Source organism: Aquarana catesbeiana, linkage group LG01, assembly GCF_042186555.1.
Source record: "Aquarana catesbeiana isolate 2022-GZ linkage group LG01, ASM4218655v1, whole genome shotgun sequence".
NCBI classification, from domain to species: Eukaryota; Metazoa; Chordata; class Amphibia; order Anura; family Ranidae; genus Aquarana; species Aquarana catesbeiana.
This window is the reverse complement of record NC_133324.1, coordinates 5578140-5594397: the sequence shown is the minus strand read 5'-3', so window position 1 is coordinate 5594397 and position 16258 is coordinate 5578140. Positions and strand designations below refer to the sequence as shown.

The 16258-nt window shown below is 54.9% G+C and overlaps 1 protein-coding gene across 2 annotated transcripts in view; it reads right to left on the bottom strand.

The window, feature by feature from the left end:
* IDH3B (isocitrate dehydrogenase (NAD(+)) 3 non-catalytic subunit beta) overlaps positions 1–14101 on the bottom strand; it is a 33548-nt gene extending 19447 nt beyond the window's left edge. For both annotated transcript variants that reach the window (XM_073617844.1, XM_073617837.1), the window contains exons 1-5: positions 13948–14101; positions 13728–13805; positions 5491–5589; positions 5237–5357; positions 2571–2631 (exon numbers count right to left, since the gene is read on the bottom strand). In XM_073617844.1, coding sequence (XP_073473945.1) covers positions 2571–2631; positions 5237–5357; positions 5491–5589; positions 13728–13805; positions 13948–13983 — 395 coding nt within the window. In that variant the 5' untranslated portion in view covers positions 13984–14101. The remainder of the gene's footprint in view (positions 1–2570; positions 2632–5236; positions 5358–5490; positions 5590–13727; positions 13806–13947) is intronic.
* Between the last annotated feature and the right edge of the window lie 2157 nt (positions 14102–16258).

Here is a 16258-nt window from a genome sequence, read left to right as displayed (position 1 = left end):
AGCTCCCTCGTGGCCCCCCGCCCCACAGCTCCCTCGTGGCCTCGCTCCACGCCCTGACAGCTCCCTCGTGGCCCCGCTCCACGCCCTGACAGCTCCCTCGTGACCCCGCTCCACGCCCTGACAGCTCTTTTGTGGCCCCGCTCCCCAGCCCCCTCGTGGCCCCGCTCCACGCCCGACAGCCCCCTCCTGGCCCCGCTCCACGCCCGACAGCCCCCTTGTGGCCCCGCTCCACGCCCGACAGCCCCCTCGTGGCCCTGCTCCATGCCCTGGCAGCTCCCTCGTGGCCCCCCGATCCACGCCCTGACAGCTCCCTCGTGGCCCCCTGTTTCACACCCGACAGCTCCCTCGTGGTCCCCCGCTCCACAGCTCCCTCGTGGCCCCGCTCCACCCCTAACAGCTCCCTCGTGGCCCCGCTCCACGCCTGACAGCCCCCTCATGCCCCGCTCCACGCCCGACAGCCCCCTCGTGGCCCCGCTCCACGCCCGACAGCCCCCTCGTGGCCCCGCTCCACGCCCGACAGCCCCCTCGTGGCCCCGCTCCACGCCCGACAGCCCCCTCGTGGCCCCGCTCCACGCCCGACAGCCCCCTCGTGGCCCCGCTCCACAACTCCCTCGTGGCCCCGCTCCACGCCCGACAGCTCCCTCGTGGCCCCGCTCCACGCCCGACAGCTCCCTCGTGGCCCCGCTCCACGCCCGACAGCCCCCTCGTGGCCCCGCTCCACGCCCGACAGCCCCCTCGTGGCCCCGCTCCACGCCCGACAGCTCCCTCGTGGCCCCGCTCCACGCCCGACAGCTCCCTCGTGGCCCCGCTCCACGCCCGACAGCTTCCTCGTGGCCCCGCTCCACGCCCGACAGCTTCCTCGTGGCCCCGCTCCACGCCCGACAGCTCCCTCGTGGCCCCCAGCTCCACAGCTCCCTCGTGGCCCTGCTCCATGCCCTGGCAGCTCCCTCGTGGCCCCCCGATCCACGCCCTGATAGCTCCCTCGTGGCCCCGTTTCACACCCGACAGCTCCCTCGTGGCCCCCCGCTCCCGCGTGGCCCCGCTCCACCCCTGACAGCTCCCTCGTGGCCCCGCTCCACGCCTGACAGCCCCCTCATGCCCCGCTCCATGCCTGACAGCCCCCTCATGCCCCGCTCCACGCCCGACAGCCCCCTCGTGGCCCCGCTCCACGCCCGACAGCCCCCTCGTGGCCCCGCTCCACGCCCGACAGCCCCCTCGTGGCCCCGCTCCACAACTCCCTCGTGGCCCCGCTCCACGCCCGACAGCTCCCTCGTGGCCCCGCTCCACGCCCGACAGCTCCCTCGTGGCCCCGCTCCACGCCCGACAGCTCCCTCGTGGCCCCGCTCCACGCCCGACAGCTCCCTCGTGGCCCCTCTCCACGCCCGACAGCTCCCTCGTGGCCCCGCTCCACGCCCGACAGCTTCCTCGTGGCCCCGCTCCACGCCCGACAGCCCCCTCGTGGCCCTGCTACACCACCCGACAGCTCCCTCCTGGCCCCGCTCCACAGCTCCCTCGTGGCCCCGTTCTACGCCCGACAGCTCCCTCGTGGCCCCGCTCCACGCCCGACAGCTCCCTCGTGGCCCCGCCCGACAGCTTCCTCGTGGCCCCGCTCCACGCCCGACAGCTCCCTCGTGGCCCCGCTCCACGCCCGACAGCTCCCTCGTGGCCCCGCTCCACGCCCGACAGCTCCCTCGTGGCCCCGCTCCACGCCCGACAGCTCCCTCGTGGCCCCGCTCCACGCCCGACAGCTCCCTCGTGGCCCCGCTCCACGCCCAACAGCTCCCTCGTGGCCCCGCTCCACGCCCGACAGCTCCCTCGTGGCCCCGCTCCACGCCCTACAGCTTCCTCGTGGCCCCGCTCCACGCCCGACAGCCCCCTCGTGGCCCCGCTCCACAGCTCCCTCGTGGCCCCGCTCTACGCCCGACAGCTCCCTCGTGGCCCCGCTCCACGCCCGACAGCTCCCTCGTGGCCCCGCTCCACGCCCGACAGCTCCCTCGTGGCCCCGCTCCACGCCCGACAGCTCCCTCGTGGCCCCGCTCCACGCCCGACAGCTCCCTCGTGGCCCCGCTCCACGCCCGACAGCTCCCTCGTGGCCCCGCTCCACGCCCGACAGCTCCCTCGTGGCCCCGCTCCACGCCCGACAGCTCCCTCGTGGCCCCGCTCCACGCCCGACAGCTCCCTCGTGGCCCCGCTCCACGCCCGACAGCTCCCTCGTGGCCCTGCTACACCACCCGACAGCTCCCTCATTGCCCCGCTCCACAGCTCCCTCGTGGCCCCGCTCCACGCCCGACAGCTCCCTCGTGGCTCCGCTCCACGCCCGACAGCTCCCTCATGGCCCCAGCCCATCTCTGATAGTTCCCTCGCTGCCCTCTTCCATGCCTGCCAATTCCCTTGCCTCAGCCCATCCCCAGCAGTCCCTCCCAATCCTGTCCCATGCCTGGTGGCCCTGCAGGGCCTTGTCCATTATACCCCCCTCCCATCTCCTGGGGTCCCATATGCAGCCCATTGCTGAGTCCTGTCAGGTGTGTACCCAGGAAAGGGGGGAGGAGAGGGGGGTATACAGATCATACCTGAGTCTCATCTCATAGGAGGCCAGTTCACCTTTGTACTCCATGGGGGTGTGGATCTTCCCTGCAGAGACAGACAGAGGACACGTCACACACAGACAGAGGACACGTCACACACAGACAGACAGAGGACACGTCACGCACACACAGAGGACACGTCACACACAGACACAGAGGACACGTCACACACACACAGAGGACACGTCACACACACACACAAAGACAGAGGACACGTCACACACACACACAAAGACAGAGGACACGTCACACACACACAGACAGAGGACACGTCTCACACACAAAGACAGAGGACACGTCTCACACACAAAGACAGAGGACACGTCACACACACAAAGACAGAGGACACGTCACACACACACAAAGACAGAGGACACGTCACACACACACACAAAGACAGAGGACACGTCACACACACAAAGACAGAGGACACGTCACACACACACACAAAGACAGAGGACACGTCACACACACAAAGACAGAGGACACGTCACACACACACAAAGACAGAGGACACGTCACACACACAAAGACAGAGGACACGTCTCACACACACACAGACAGAGGACATGTCACGCACAGAGGACACGTCACACACACAAAGACAGAGGACACGTCACACACACACAAAGACAGAGGACACGTCACACACACACACAAAGACAGAGGACACGTCTCACACACACAGACAGAGGACACGTCACACACAGACAGAGGACACGTCACACACACACAGACAGAGGACACGTCACACACACACACACACAGACAGAGGACACGTCACACACACAGACAGAGGACACGTCACACACACACAGACAGAGGACACGTCACACACACACACAAAGACAGAGGACACGTCACACACACACACAAAGACAGAGGACACGTCTCACACACACAGACAGAGGACACGTCACACACAGACAGAGGACACGTCACACACACACACACAGACAGAGGACACGTCTCACACACACAGACAGAGGACACGTCACACACAGACAGAGGACACGTCACACACACACACACACAGACAGAGGACACGTCACACACACACAGAGGACACGTCTCACACACAAAGACAGAGGACACGTCACACACACAGAGGACACGTCTCACACACACAGACAGAGGACATGTCTCACACACACACAGAGGACACGTCTCACACACACAGACAGAGGACACGTCACACACACAAAGACAGAGGACACGTCTCACACACACACAGACAGAGGACACGTCTCACACACACAAAGACAGAGGACACGTCACACACACACAGACAGAGGACACGTCACGCACAGACAGAGGACACGTCACGCACACAAAGACAGATGACACGTCACACACACAAAGACAGATGACACGTCACACACACAAAGACAGATGACACGTCACACACACACAAAGACAGATGACACGTCCCACACACAAAGACAGAGGACACGTCCCACACACAAAGACAGAGGACACGTCCCACACACAAAGACAGAGGACACGTCCCACACACAAAGACAGAGGACACGTCCCACACACAAAGACAGAGGACACGTCTCACACACACAGACAGAGGACACGTCTCACACACACAGACAGAGGACACGTCTCACACACACAGACAGAGGACACGTCTCACACACACAGACAGAGGACACGTCTCACACACAGACAGACAGAGGACACGTCACACACACACAGAGGACACGTCACACACACACACAGAGGACACGTCACACACAGACACAGAGGACACGTCACACACAGACAGTCTGTCCCCTCCTCCATTTTTTAGCACTTCCTGCTTCTACTACACTCATCTCCTCCTATAGGCGTCCCATTTTCCTCCTCCAGGATCCGCTCCTCCTCCTAGAGGATCCCTCTAGGGGATAACAATATGTATAAACTGACCCCTCATAGCCGGCACCACCCCACATGGTGCAACACTACCCAATTACTGAAGTATTGGATGTCTGTACCAATACCAGGATATTATCACCCCCCCCATAGCAGGATATCCCCCCCCAATAACAGGATATTATCACCCCCCCATACCAGGATATTATCACTCCCCATAGCAGGATATCCCCCCCCAATAACAGGATATTATCACCCCCCCATAGCAGGATACCCCCCCCCCCCCATTAACAGGATATTATCACCCCCATAACAGGATATTATCACCCCCCATAGCAGGATACCCCCCCCCCCATTAACAGGATATTATCACCCCCATAACAGGATATTATCACCCCCCATAGCAGGATAACCCCCCCCCCCCCCCCATAACAGGATATCCCCCCCCCCCAATAACAGGATATTCTTACCCCCCCCCATACCAGGATATTATCACCCCCAAACCAGGATATGACCCCTCCCCCCATGCTGTACTGTAGGAATGGTGTTATTTGGATAGATGTCGGCCAGACATATTGTTTGGTGTTGAGACCAAATCATCCATTTTAGTCTCATCTGACCACTTTAAAACGCACCTTGAAGATTCTAAGGGCCACATGGAAAAAAGGTGTTCTGGTGGGTGGGGTCAATTCTTTTTTATACCCGCTGTTTATGTCGACATCATCCCACAATTTTACCCCAGAGCACCTCTTCCCCCGACCCATGTGACCTGCGCGGTAATGATGACTTACCTTTAATGGCCACTCTATTGGCCTGCATGGAGCTCAGCACCTGCTCCAGCTTCTCGGGGGACGCCATGTTCTGCACCTCGCTCAGGTGATACTCATCAAATTCCACCGGGACATCGGCGGCCTGCAAGAGGAGGATGAGAAGGAGGAGGAGCATGTGACAGCATTGGGCCAATCAGCATAGAGAGCTGAAGGAAATACACAGTACTTCTGGGTATGGATGGTGCCCAGATGATGTCACCGTATAACTCACTCACCTTAAAGACTTCCTTCACAGAGTGCATGAGCTCCGGACCCACTCCGTCCCCGGGGATCATAGTGACACGGAAGGCCCCCTCTGACAGGCCCGACTCCCCCTGTGACATCACAGAACACAGAGAATGACATCACACTCAGGACAGAGACAACTCCTCCCACTGGAGACACAACCCCACCCATGAGAGAGACAACTCCACTTACTGGAGAGATGACCCCACCCAATAAAAGAGACAACCACGCCCACTGGAGAGATGGCCCCACCCACTGTAGAGAAGACCCCACCCACTGGAGAGAAGACCCCACCCACTGGAGACAACTTCACTTACCTAAGAGATGCCAACACCGAGTGGAAAGACGACCCCATCCAATAAAGAGACATTCCCACCTACTGGAGGGATAATGCCACTTGCTAGAGAGATGACCCCACCCAATAAAAGACAACCCTACCCACTGGAGAGACAATCCCATCCCCTGGAAGGACAATCCCACCCAATAAAAAAGAGACAACCACACCCTCTGAAAAGACTACCCCACTTACTGAAGAGACGACCCTACCAAGAGGAGACATGACCCCCCCCCCCCACCCACTGAAAGAACAGCTCCACTTTCTAGAGACATGACCCCACCAAATAAAGAGACAGCCCCACCCACTGGAGGGACAACTCCACTTACGGAAGAGATGACCCCACCCTCTGGAGAGTCAATCCCACCCCCCTGGAGAAATTACAACCCCACCCACTGGAGGGACAATTCCACTTACTGGAGAGACGACCCCACCCAGCGGAGATAGGATCCCACCCAATAAAGACAACCACACCCACTGGAGGGACAACTCCACTAACCTAAGAGATGACCCCACCCAATAAAGAGACAACCAAACCCACTGGATGGACACCTCCACTTACTGGAGTGATGATCCCACCCAACAAAAAAGACAACCACACCCACTGAAAAGACAACTCCACTTACTGAAGAGATGACCCCACCAGGAGGAGAGATGACCCCCATTGAAGAGACAACCCCACCTACTGGAGAGAATACTCCACTTACTGGAGAAATTATCCCACCCAGAGGAGAGTTAATCCCATCCAGAGGAGAGATGATCCCACCCAGGGGTGAGAACTCCACCCAGAGGAGAGATGATCCCACCCACCCAGAGGAGAGATGATCCCACCCAGAGGAGAGATGATCCCACCCAGAGGAGAGATGACCCCACCCACAGGAGAGATGATCCCACCCAGAGGAGAGATAATCCCATCCAGAGGAGAGATAATCCCACCCAGGGGTGAGAACTCCACCCAGAGGAGAGATGATCCCACCCAGGGGTGAGAACCCCACCCAGAGGAGAGATGATCCCACCCAGGGGTGAGAACCCCACCCAGAGGAGAGATGATCCCACCCAGGGGTGAGAACTCCACCCACTGAAAAGGCAACTCTACTTACCAAAGAGATGACCTCACCTAATAGAAAATCCCGCCCATAAAAGACAACCCCACCCACTGGATTGACAACTCCACTTACTGGAGTGATGACTCCACCCAATAAAAGAGAAAACCGCACCCACTAAAAAGACAACTCCACTTTCCGAAGTAATGACCCCACCCAGAGGAGAGATGACCCAACCCACTGAACAGACAACCCCACCTACTGGAGAAATGACCCCACCCAGAAAAGAGATAAATTCCACCCAATAAAGAGACAACCACACCCACTGGAAATACAACTACATTTACAGGAGAGATGATCCCACCCAGATAAGAGAGAGATGATCCCACCCACAAGAGAGAGAGATGATCCCACCCACAAGAGAGAGAGATGATCCCACCCACAAGAGAGAGATGATCCCACCCACAAGAGAGAGACATGATCCCACCCAGAAGAAAGAGAGATGATCCCACCCAGATAAGAGAGAGAGGATCCCACCCAGATAAGAGAGAGAGGATCCCACCCACAAGAGAGAGAGGATCCCACCCACAAGAGAGAGAGGATCCCACCCACAAGAGAGAGAGGATCCCACCCACAAGAGAGAGAGGATCCCACCCACAAGAGAGAGATGATCCCACCCAGAAGAGAGAGAGATGATCCCACCCAGAAGAGAGAGAGATGATCCCACCCAGAAGAGAGAGAGATGATCCCACCCAGAAGAGAGAGAGATGATCCCACCCAGAAGAGAGAGAGATGATCCCACCCAGAAGAGAGAGAGATGATCCCACCCAGAAGAGAGAGAGATGATCCCACCCAGAAGAGAGAGAGATGATCCCACCCAGAAGAGAGAGAGATGATCCCACCCAGAAGAGAGAGAGATGATCCCACCCAGAAGAGAGAGAGATGATCCCACCCAGAAGAAGAGAGAGATGATCCCACCCAGAAGAGAGAGTGATGATCCCACCCAGAAGAGAGAGAGATGATCCCACCCACAAGAGAGAGATGATCCCACCCAGAAGAAGAGAGAGTGATGATCCCACCCAGAGGAGAGAGTGATGATCCCACCCAGAGGAGAGAGAGATGATCCCACCCAGAAGAGAGAGATGATCCCACCCAGAAGAAGAGTGATGATCCCACCCAGAGGAGAGAGATGATCCCACCCAGAGGAGAGAGAGATGATCCCACCCAGAGGAGAGAGAGATGATCCCACCCAGAGGAGAGAGAGATGATCCCACCCAGAGGAGAGAGAGATGATCCCACCCAGAGGAGAGAGAGATGATCCCACCCAGAGGAGAGAGAGATGATCCCACCCAGAGGAGAGAGAGATGATCCCACCCAGAGGAGAGAGAGATGATCCCACCCAGAGGAGAGAGATGATCCCACCCAGAAGAAGAGTGATGATCTCACCCAGAAGAAGAGAGATGATCTCACCCAGAAGAAGAGAGAGATGATCCCACCCAGAAGAAGAGAGAGATGATCCCACCCAGAAGAAGAGAGAGATGATCCCACCCAGAAGAAGAGAGAGATGATCTCACCCAGAAGAAGAGAGATGATCTCACCCAGAAGAAGAGAGATGATCCCACCCAGAAGAAGAGAGAGATGATCCCACCCAGAAGAAGAGAGAGATGATCCCACCCAGAAGGAGAGAGAGATGATCCCACCCAGATAAGAGAGAGATGATCCCACCCAGAAGAAGAGAGAGATGATCCCACCCAGATAAGAGAGAGATGATCCCACCCAGATAAGAGAGAGAGGATCCCACCCACAAGAGAGAGATGATCCCACCCACAAGAGAGAGATGATCCCACCCAGAAGAGAGAGAGATGATCCCACCCAGAAGAGAGAGAGATGATCCCACCCAGAAGAGAGAGTGATGATCCCACCCAGAGGAGAGAGAGATGATCCCACCCAGAAGAGAGAGATGATCCCACCCAGAAGAAGAGTGATGATCCCACCCAGAGGAGAGAGATGATCTCACCCAGAGGAGAGAGATGATCTCACCCAGAAGAAGAGAGAGATGATCCCACCCAGAGGAGAGAGAGATGATCCCACCCAGAGGAGAGAGAGATGATCCCACCCAGAGGAGAGAGAGATGATCCCACCCAGAAGAAGAGAGAGATGATCCCACCCAGAAGAAGAGAGAGATGATCTCACCCAGAAGAAGAGAGATGATCTCACCCAGAAGAAGAGAGATGATCTCACCCAGAAGAAGAGAGATGATCCCACCCAGAAGAAGAGAGAGATGATCCCACCCAGAAGAAGAGAGAGATGATCCCACCCAGAAGGAGAGAGAGATGATCCCACCCAGATAAGAGAGAGATGATCCCACCCAGAAGAAGAGAGAGATGATCCCACCCAGATAAGAGAGAGATGATCCCACCCAGATAAGAGAGAGAGGATCCCACCCACAAGAGAGAGATGATCCCACCCACAAGAGAGAGATGATCCCACCCAGAAGAGAGAGAGATGATCCCACCCAGAAGAGAGAGTGATGATCCCACCCAGAGGAGAGAGAGATGATCCCACCCAGAAGAGAGAGATGATCCCACCCAGAAGAGAGAGATGATCCCACCCAGAAGAAGAGTGATGATCCCACCCAGAGGAGAGAGATGATCCCACCCAGAGGAGAGAGAGATGATCCCACCCAGAGGAGAGAGAGATGATCCCACCCAGAGGAGAGAGAGAGGATCCCACCCACAAGAGAGAGAGGATCCCACCCACAAGAGAGAGATGATCCCACCCACAAGAGAGAGATGATCCCACCCACAAGAGAGAGATGATCCCACCCACAAGAGAGAGATGATCCCACCCACAAGAGAGAGAGATGATCCCACCCAGAAGAAAGAGAGATGATCCCACCCAGAGGAGAGAGAGATGATCCCACCCAGAAGAAGAGTGATGATCCCACCCAGAGGAGAGAGAGATGATCCCACCCAGAGGAGAGAGAGATGATCCCACCCAGAGGAGAGAGATGATCCCACCCAGAAGAAGAGTGATGATCCCACCCAGAGGAGAGAGAGATGATCCCACCCAGAGGAGAGAGAGATGATCCCACCCAGAGGAGAGAGAGATGATCCCACCCAGAGGAGAGAGATGATCCCACCCAGAAGAAGAGAGATGATCTCACCCAGAAGAAGAGAGATGATCCCACCCAGAAGAAGAGAGAGATGATCCCACCCAGAAGAAGAGAGAGATGATCCCACCCAGAAGAAGAGAGAGATGATCCCACCCAGAAGAAGAGAGAGATGATCCCACCCAGAAGAAGAGAGAGATGATCCCACCCAGAAGAAGAGAGAGATGATCCCACCCAGAAGAAGAGAGAGATGATCCCACCCAGAAGAAGAGAGAGATGATCCCACCCAGAAGAAGAGAGAGATGATCCCACCCAGATAAGAGAGAGATGATCCCACCCAGATAAGAGAGAGAGGATCCCACCCACAAGAGAGAGATGATCCCACCCACAAGAGAGAGATGATCCCACCCAGAAGAGAGAGAGATGATCCCACCCAGAAGAGAGAGTGATGATCCCACCCAGAGGAGAGAGAGATGATCCCACCCAGAAGAGAGAGATGATCCCACCCAGAAGAAGAGTGATGATCCCACCCAGAGGAGAGAGATGATCCCACCCAGAGGAGAGAGAGATGATCCCACCCAGAGGAGAGAGAGATGATCCCACCCAGAGGAGAGAGAGATGATCCCACCCAGAAGAAGAGAGAGATGATCCCACCCAGAAGAAGAGAGAGATGATCTCACCCAGAAGAAGAGAGATGATCTCACCCAGAAGAAGAGAGATGATCCCACCCAGAAGAAGAGAGAGATGATCCCACCCAGAAGAAGAGAGAGATGATCCCACCCAGAAGGAGAGAGAGATGATCCCACCCAGATAAGAGAGAGATGATCCCACCCAGAAGAAGAGAGAGATGATCCCACCCAGATAAGAGAGAGATGATCCCACCCAGATAAGAGAGAGAGGATCCCACCCACAAGAGAGAGATGATCCCACCCACAAGAGAGAGATGATCCCACCCAGAAGAGAGAGAGATGATCCCACCCAGAAGAGAGAGTGATGATCCCACCCAGAGGAGAGAGAGATGATCCCACCCAGAAGAGAGAGATGATCCCACCCAGAAGAAGAGTGATGATCCCACCCAGAGGAGAGAGATGATCCCACCCAGAGGAGAGAGAGATGATCCCACCCAGAGGAGAGAGAGATGATCCCACCCAGAGGAGAGAGAGATGATCCCACCCAGAAGAAGAGAGAGATGATCCCACCCAGAAGAAGAGAGAGATGATCTCACCCAGAAGAAGAGAGATGATCTCACCCAGAAGAAGAGAGATGATCCCACCCAGAAGAAGAGAGAGATGATCCCACCCAGAAGAAGAGAGAGATGATCCCACCCAGAAGGAGAGAGAGATGATCCCACCCAGATAAGAGAGAGATGATCCCACCCAGAAGAAGAGAGAGATGATCCCACCCAGATAAGAGAGAGATGATCCCACCCAGATAAGAGAGAGAGGATCACACCCACAAGAGAGAGATGATCCCACCCACAAGAGAGAGATGATCCCACCCAGAAGAGAGAGAGATGATCCCACCCAGAAGAGAGAGTGATGATCCCACCCAGAGGAGAGAGAGATGATCCCACCCAGAAGAGAGAGATGATCCCACCCAGAAGAAGAGTGATGATCCCACCCAGAGGAGAGAGAGATGATCCCACCCAGAGGAGAGAGAGATGATCCCACCCAGAGGAGAGAGAGATGATCCCACCCAGAGGAGAGAGAGATGATCCCACCCAGAGGAGAGAGAGATGATCCCACCCAGAGGAGAGAGAGATGATCCCACCCAGAGGAGAGAGAGATGATCCCACCCAGAGGAGAGAGAGATGATCCCACCCAGATAAGAGAGAGAGGATCCCACCCACAAGAGAGAGATGATCCCACCCACAAGAGAGAGATGATCCCACCCACAAGAGAGAGATGATCCCACCCACAAGAGAGAGAGATGATCCCACCCACAAGAGAGAGAGATGATCCCACCCAGAAGAAAGAGAGATGATCCCACCCAGAGGAGAGAGAGATGATCCCACCCAGAAGAAGAGTGATGATCCCACCCAGAGGAGAGAGAGATGATCCCACCCAGAGGAGAGAGAGATGATCCCACCCAGAGGAGAGAGATGATCCCACCCAGAGGAGAGAGAGATGATCCCACCCAGAGGAGAGAGATGATCCCACCCAGAAGAAGAGAGATGATCTCACCCAGAAGAAGAGAGATGATCCCACCCAGAAGAAGAGAGAGATGATCCCACCCAGAAGAAGAGAGAGATGATCCCACCCAGAAGAAGAGAGAGATGATCCCACCCAGAAGAAGAGAGAGATGATCCCACCCAGAAGAAGAGAGAGATGATCTCACCCAGAAGAAGAGAGAGATGATCCCACCCAGAAGAAGAGAGAGATGATCCCACCCAGAAGAAGAGAGAGATGATCCCACCCAGAAGAAGAGAGAGATGATCCCACCCAGAAGAAGAGAGAGATGATCCCACCCAGAAGAAGAGAGAGATGATCCCACCCAGAAGAAGAGAGAGATGATCCCACCCAGAAGAAGAGAGAGATGATCCCACCCAGAAGAAGAGAGATGATCCCACCCAGAAGAAGAGAGATGATCCCACCCAGAAGAAGAGAGATGATCCCACCCAGAAGAAGAGAGATGATCCCACCCAGAAGAAGAGAGATGATCCCACCCAGAAGAAGAGAGAGATGATCCCACCCAGAAGAAGAGAGAGATGATCCCACCCAGAAGAAGAGAGATGATCCCACCCAGAGGAGAGAGATGATCCCACCCAGAAGAAGAGAGATGATCCCACTCAGAAGAAGAGAGATGATCCCACCCAGAAGAAGAGAGATGATCCCACTCAGAAGAAGAGAGATGATCCCACCCAGAGGAGAGAGATGATCCCACTCAGAAGAAGAGAGATGATCCCACCCAGAAGAGAGAACTCCACCCACTGAAAAGACAACTCTACTTACCAAAGAGACGACCTTGCCTAATAGACAACCCCGCCCACTGCAGGGACAACTCCGCCCCCTGGAGACACATCTATTGGGGTCATTTATGGTAAGGTGTTTGTAAAGACACCCTGTCACTAAGGGAAGGGACTTCCCATCACGGCATGCACAAACATAGTTCTGACCCCTCCCAATAATCCCCACCCTCTGTGCAGGAGACCGGGGGGGGGGGGACGGCAGGATAGTGATGGTCTCTTTAACCCTTTTACTACCACTGCCGTAGAAACGACATTGGTGGCTTCAAAGTGTTTTACACCCCCGGCAACCCATCAGTGGACCTGGGATCAGGATAGTGGGGGGGGGGAAGAAGAGATCACCGAACCCACATAACTATAAATACATGCATCAGAGGGGGGGGCTACTCGTGAAAACATCGGGTCGCACACAATCTTAAGCCTCGGCATGTCGGGTGTCTATTTACTCAACTTTTATATTTTACCAAAATATTGGGTGATTTGTTGCGTCTTTGTACCCAAAAAATGTACTTTAGTGTATTTTTTTTACTGAGATTTGGCATTTCAATAATGCGTTGCGCTAATACCGTGTGACATAAAAAGGTGGGACCTCCTCTATATTATTCTCCGGCGAGTCCGCTTTCAGAAAATATATCATGTTTGGGGGGTTTCATGTAATCTTCAGGCCTAAAAATGGGTTGTTATACAGAAACGGCTCCGGTGGGGAAGGGCTGAAAGCCGATTGGCCGTTCGGGGTTGGCTGGGCTCCGCCCCCGCGGTACAGGCACACTCACCTGGCTGCTGGCGGCTTGTTGGAGGACGGAGGAGGAGGAGCACGACCTCCGGAAGAGGGAGGAGCCCCAGACACATCTCTATGGAGACACAGAGAGAGAAGAATGACTGACAGGTCACAGTATGAGGAGCCCTGACCTTCACTGGGAGCATGCTGCTTCCCTCTCAGGGGACACCCTCTATACGGCTCCCTATTCACCTTTTACAATACAGGAGTCTCACCTCTGCCGCTGCAAACAACTGCCTGACCGCCGCCATGATGGAAACAAACGTGACCCGGAAGTAGAAGAGAGGACAGCCAGCCACTTCCGGTGTCCTCAACCCGCCGAGGAGCGTTAGTGGATTCTGACCCCGCCTCTATCGCTGAAGTCCCGCCCCCTTTCATATTTACATAACACCCAACCCCGCCTCTTTTTTTTTCCGATGAGTCCCGCCCATTCCCTTTGCGGCTACGCAGTCCCCGCCCCCTCCCTTCTGCCACTACGGCCATAAAATCCCGCCCCCCTGTCATTCACTTTGATAGGCGACAGGTATCTAGCGCACTAGAACACGATGTCTCCGCCCCCCTATATTTGCATAGGTGTCTCAGGGAGACGTTGATAGGTGGGTGTGTGTAGAGTGACAGATCTCCGCCCCCTCGATGATCTGAGTGGATAGGACACGATGTCTCCGCCCCCTCTATTTGCATAGGAGTCTCAGGGAGACGTTGATAGGTGGGTGTGTGTACAGTGACAGGTCTCCGCCCCCTCGATGATCTGAGTGGTAGAACGCGATGTCTCCGCCCCCTCTATTTGCATAGCTGTCTCAGGGAGTCGTTGATAGGTGGGTGTATGTAGAGCGGAGAGGTATCCGCCCCCTCTATGATGTGAGTGGTAGAACGCGATGTCTCCGTCCCCTCTATTTGCATAGATGTCGCAGGGAGTTGTGGGTAAATCGGTGGGTGATATCGGGGTGTGTGCGGGGACGGACAGTGTGGATATATATCCATATAGAGTTATAGAAGACATATAGAGAAGACGGAAGGATATATAGGACCGGTTGTGATTGGACGGATTCCTCTCCATGAGTTGTACCTCTGTATCGGGGGCGGGGTATATAAGGAGGGTGGAGACTCTATACATCCGGGTGAGGGGAAGCTCATTACCGGGGTCACGTGCTGAGTGCGCCACTCCCCATCCATCTGGGGGGCGGAGTCACTCCCGATCCGCCTCGGGGAAGGTCTGAGACAAGAGCCAATCACCGCCCTCACAGGGCGTCACCCGATCTTCGCGGGTGAGTGAGTCCCCAGACAGCCTGGCACGGCCCGATCACATGACCCGACAGGAGAAGCCGGTGGGCGGGGCCCATGGACCGCAGGTGGGCGGATCCTAGATTACAGGTCCCTCCCTGCGTCCTGACTCCTCCCCCGGCCGATGTCGTCATGTCACCCGGACCTTGGAAGAGACTCATGGCTGGCCGAGCGAGTCCGATGTGTGAGATGAGAGCGACTGCGCATGTGCGGGAGAGCTCCACAACCCAAGTCAGACTACTCTCTCCTCCCCTTTTTATTATAATACACTGCGCATGTGCGGGAGAGCTCCACAACCCAAGTCAGACTACTCTCTCCTCCCCCTTTTATTATAATACACCGATTTTTGGGGGTCAAAAAAAAAAAAAATACACTTTCATAAATGAAAAAAAAAACAACAAATTTTTTTTTTTTTTTTTTGGGGGGGGTGTAAAATATAAAAGATGTTGTTACACCGAGTAAATAGATACCAAACATGCCACACTTTAAAATGGCGACAAACTACGGGGCACTTAAGGACCGCGCCTATTTTTCAGACTCGGTGTTAAAATCATTTTTTTTTTTTTAGAAAATTACATATATATGTAATTTTCTAAAAAAAAAAAAAAAATGATTTTAACACCGAGTCTGAAAAATAGGCGCGGTCCTTAAGTACCCCGTAGTTTGTCGCCATTACAATTTTAAAGCGTGACATCCCCACAAGCGGGGGGCGCAATTTTGAAGCGTGACATGTTGGGTATCAATTTACTCGGCGTGACATCATCTTTCACAAGATTTTTTTTTTTTTTTTAATTAAAAAAGTAAAGTTAGCCCAATTTTTTTAATTTTTTTTTTTTATCTTGTGAAAGATGATGTCACGCCGAGTAAATTGATACCCAACATGTCACGCTTCAAAATTGCGCCCCCGCTCGTGGGAATGGCGACAGACTTTGACCTTTTTTAAAAATCTCCATAGGCGATGTTTAAAAAAAAATTCTACAGATTGCACGTTTTGAGCTGCAGAGGGGGTCTGGGGTAAGGAACTATCGCTCTCGCTCGAATGACCGCGGTGTGGTTTGAACGCCGTTTTCATATGCAGGCGCTGCTCACGTTCTCTTCTGCGCGCGAGCTCGGTGGGACGGGACGCATTTAATTTTTATTTATTTTTATTATTAATTTTACTTTTTATGTGTTTTACTTTTAAACCGTCCTTTAAAAAAAAAAACAAAAAACAAAAAAAAGCAAACAAAAAAAAAACAACATTTG